The 1,440-nt window shown below is 52.8% G+C and overlaps 1 protein-coding gene across 1 annotated transcript; it reads left to right on the top strand.

Annotated features, from left to right (window-relative positions):
• Nucleotides 1-220: 220 nt before the first annotated feature.
• On the top strand, nt 221-1,159 carry LOC101391837 (olfactory receptor 10P1). The gene has a single exon (XM_004429202.3). It carries the CDS (start codon nt 221-223, stop codon nt 1,157-1,159), a length of 939 nt encoding a protein of 312 aa, XP_004429259.1.
• Nucleotides 1,160-1,440: the final 281 nt, after the last annotated feature.

Raw genomic sequence — 1,440 nt, 5'->3', positions numbered from 1 at the left:
GAAAGGTCAAAGTCAGGTGGCACAGACCTGCCACTCCCTGGGTATTACTGCAGACAAATTATTTAATCCCTCTGAGACCCATGGCCTCATCCGTAATGTGGATACTCTACCTGAAATGAGAGTGACTCTATGAAAAGTGCTTTACTAAATTACAGAAATGCTGATTGTTTCCGTACAAACTTCTCTTTCTTGGCTGTGCCGTAGGTTCTAGCCTGGAGTAATGGCTAAGGAAAATCAGACTCTACCTGCATTCCTCCTTCTGGGATTCTCTGACCTCAGGGCCCTGAAGGGCCCCCTGTTCTGGGTGGTGCTTCTGGTCTACCTCGTCGCCTTGCTGGGTAACTCTGTGATCATCCTCCTCACGCAGACAAGCCCTGCCCTGCACTCACCCATGTACTTCTTCCTGTGCCACCTCTCGGTGGTGGAGCTCCTCTATACCACAGACATCGTGCCCAGGATCTTGGTTGACCTGGCCTCCCCGCACCCCCGGACCATCTCCTTCCAGGGCTGTGCAGCCCAGATGTACGTCTTCATTGTCCTAGGCATCTCAGAGTGCTGCCTGCTCACGGCCATGGCCTACGACCGCTACGCCGCCATCTGCCGGCCCCTGCACTACCCCAGCCTCATGAACTGGAGGGCCTGTGTGGCCATGGTGGGCACCTCCTGGCTCATAGGCATCATCACAGCCACCACTCAGTCCTCCCTCATCTTCACTCTGCCTTTCCCCAGCCATCCAATCATCCCACACTTCCTCTGTGATATCCTGCCCGTCCTGAGGCTGGCAAGTGCTGGGAAGCACAGAAGCGAGATCTCTGTGATGACAGCCACTGTGGTCTTCATCATGATCCCCTTCTCTCTGATTGTCACCTCTTACGCCCGCATCCTGGGTACCATCCTGGCAACGGTTTCCATCCAGAGTCGCCGCAAGATCTTCTCTACCTGTTCCTCCCACCTGCTCGTGGTCTTTCTCTTTTTTGGAACAGTCAGCATCACCTACAGCCAGCCCCAGGCAGGATCTTCTATCACCACGGACCGCATCCTCAGCCTTTTCTACACAGTCATCACACCCATGCTCAACCCCATCATCTACACCCTTCGGAACAAGGAGGTCACAGGGGCCCTGCAGCACATGATAAAGATGCCGGTCTCCTCACCATGAAGGGACTCAGGGGATGTCTGCTCACTCACTGACTGAACCTCCTCCCAGCCTAACAGAAACTATGCAGCACCTCAAAGAAACAGGCTTCCTGGCAGAAAATGTTGGAATTAAAACAGAGATAAAGCTATATCTTACTTCCTATCCCACACTCCAGACTCACTATCAGAGCATGAGTTATTAAGACAAGGTAGAATGGAAGGGAATGCTACCTATGGGGAAGAACGTTTAGTGTCTTCTAGATTGTTCCAGAGTCAGAGGTCCTTGTCAGCCATGAAGGCAAA

Source organism: Ceratotherium simum, chromosome 17, assembly GCF_057802395.1.
Source record: "Ceratotherium simum simum isolate JZ-2026a chromosome 17, ASM5780239v1, whole genome shotgun sequence".
NCBI classification, from domain to species: domain Eukaryota; kingdom Metazoa; phylum Chordata; class Mammalia; order Perissodactyla; family Rhinocerotidae; genus Ceratotherium; species Ceratotherium simum.
This window is presented reverse-complemented; position numbering and strand designations above follow the sequence as displayed.